Genomic DNA, 2,520 nt, shown 5'->3' with positions numbered 1-2,520 from the left:
ATGATGTATTTTTTCTATTACTAGATTCTCAGAGGCTCTATGATTTTTAAAACAAACAGGCAAGAAAAAGCTTTAAAAGCTAGGATAGGAGAAGGCACAGAGAGCTCACAGCCAGAACGTCTGGGCCTTCTCTGGGTCCAGGTGGTTACAAAAGTGACTTTGGAACAATAAGGCCCTTGGTACATGTAACCGGGTCCCGAGGTCAGGCGCGTCTAGGAGCTCCAGGACAGTGTGACCAGGATACAGTCAGCATGGACTTAGGAATTTTGAATGGGACTGCACCTGGAGGCCAGAGTGCTGGGAAAGCCAGGTGTGAGAACTGGGCAGGATAGAGCTGGGACCCCACCTGCCAGGAAGAGCTGCAGGCCCAGGGGCAGCAAGGCTGTTCCTTCAAACAGCAGTAGGCATGTGGGTATCTCTGTTCTGCATTAACATACTTTATGGGAACATTAAGCCAGACAGTCTGATGGGAATATCTCTAACTGCTGAAAACCTGACTGGTTTTGTTTCTCTTTGTAGCATCTTAGCTAACATCCACGAGGTCCATCAGAACATGGGCTACTGCCCCCAGTTTGATGCCATCACAGAGCTGCTGACAGGGAGGGAACACGTGGAGTTCTTTGCCCTCTTGAGAGGAGTCCCAGAGAAAGAAGTTGGCAAGGTATCGCAGCACCAGACCGATAGCCTGCCCCTCAGCACCCTGATACTAGACCACGTAGCCTTTTCACCATGACACAGGCTCTGGGCCTGCTTTTCCTCATGCATGCAATGGTGTGAACCACTGATTCTTGTGCTTGCCTTCAGGGTGGGAAGCCCTGGTGGTGATGGGGCAGAAGTGGGTGCAGCAGCACTGGCTAGGGCACAGAGATGGAGGAGGGACTGCTCCCCTGCCATGAGCCCATCTCCCTGCCCTTGGCTTCTCAGCTGTGGCCAGGTTGGGTTCAGTGATTCTAGTCCTACTCAGGGGAAGAGCTTTCTCACATAAGGAAGCATGATCAGATTACCAAGCCAGACAAAGGTTAATGTGCTTGTTTTCTGTCCAGGTTGGTGAATGGGCAATTCGGAAACTGGGCCTGGTGAAGTATGGAGAAAAATACGCTGGTAACTACAGTGGAGGCAATAAGCGCAAGCTTTCGACAGCCATGGCATTGATTGGTGGGCCTCCTGTGGTATTTCTGGTGAGTGTGACAGCCTGAAGCCATTCTGGCCTGAATGTGCAGTTTCACTTTTCAAAAATCCTGTGTGTCTGGGGTACTTTTATGATTGTCACAGTGGTGGTAAGTTGCCCACCAGGAATGGCAAAACAGCCTTAGCGGAACAGAGCGAAGCCTCTCCCTCAGCACACAAGCACGTGGCTTAGTCACTCCTTCAGATACTCCCAAGTAGAGATACTCTGCGTGCTCTGCTTTGTGCAGTTTGGAAATTTCCTGTAGGTATGACTGAGGTTGAGTGGGAGTTGGTCTTTTTCTAGAACATTCTTTCTCTGTGTTCGTGGTGAGGACATAGCATCAGGCACCCTCATGCTAGCAACCAGAGCACATTTTCTGTACAGATAGACGACAGAGAGGGCACACTCAACAGTAGTCCTTGTCCCTCCCTTTTGTGTAAAGGAGAACAGCACTGACAGTATTGCGAGAAGCAGCTTTGGGTTGCGGCTTTCCTGTTCCCCAGGCTAAATAATCTGGAGTTTCTCAGGCCTAGCCAGAGCAGAATACCAGGAAAAACTAAAGTAAGCTTTAATGAAAAGAAAAAATTTTACCTGAGTATCATCCTGACTTCAATAGAATTTTCATACAAAAAGCATATTTAATATATACTTTATCAGTCATGACAAATGATTAAAATGAATAGATTTTTTCCTTTCCCTAGTTGGGCAAATTTGCTCAAATCTACGGTATATTACTCAATATTTGAGTTATGTGCTTCAGTGAGACATCAGAAAGACCTTGTAATAAGTGACTTGGAAATTTTCTGGTTTTTTTTTTTTTCAGTCTATTATGAAACAACTCAGGATACGTTAAATTTTAGGCCACTGTAAGGATACTTCAGCATGTAACCATTTCTTGTTTAGAAAAACAGTGCAGTTTGCTCACAGAATGCATTCAGTTTTTCCTGAAGATACTTCTTGAAGCTGAGGCCAATCTGACTGGTTTTCAAATGAAAGTAAAATATGAAAACTGTCTTTTGAGTTATTTCCAAACAGAACTTGTTTTTAATCCTAATGTAACAGAAATGTATGTGATGATTGGTATTATGTGTGATAAATTACAGATTGTAGAACAACACAAAGCAGAGCATCACATTCTGTGCAAAAATACCACGTTTTCCTGTCATTCTTGTTGTGTAGGCAGTGACCAAACTTCACAGAGCCTTGGTTTCATTCTTGACACTGAGAATGAAAGTGAGTGATTTCATGGGAAACTTTGGGATTGATTTATAAATTAGCTTAGGGAGAAACACCACAGCTACAACTGCTCCTGGTAAATATTTTGGGGGCAAATAGGAAATGAAATAAATATA

General features: G+C 44.6%; 1 protein-coding gene across 5 annotated transcripts in view; it reads left to right on the top strand.

The window, feature by feature from the left end:
* Abca1 (ATP binding cassette subfamily A member 1) overlaps positions 1 to 2,520 on the top strand; it is a 131,761-nt gene that overhangs the window by 123,175 nt on the left and 6,066 nt on the right. For all 5 annotated transcript variants that reach the window (XM_023722935.1, XM_023722934.1, XM_023722931.1 and 2 more), the window contains 2 exons: positions 520 to 661; positions 1,044 to 1,178. In XM_023722935.1, the coding sequence (XP_023578703.1) occupies positions 520 to 661; positions 1,044 to 1,178 (277 nt within the window). The remainder of the gene's footprint in view (positions 1 to 519; positions 662 to 1,043; positions 1,179 to 2,520) is intronic.

The sequence above is a fragment of the Octodon degus genome, unplaced genomic scaffold (assembly GCF_000260255.1).
Source record: "Octodon degus isolate 3935 unplaced genomic scaffold, OctDeg1.0 scaffold00094, whole genome shotgun sequence".
NCBI classification, from domain to species: Eukaryota; Metazoa; Chordata; class Mammalia; order Rodentia; family Octodontidae; genus Octodon; species Octodon degus.
The sequence above is the reverse complement of the archived record's forward strand: the minus strand, read 5'-3'. Positions and strand labels throughout refer to the sequence as shown.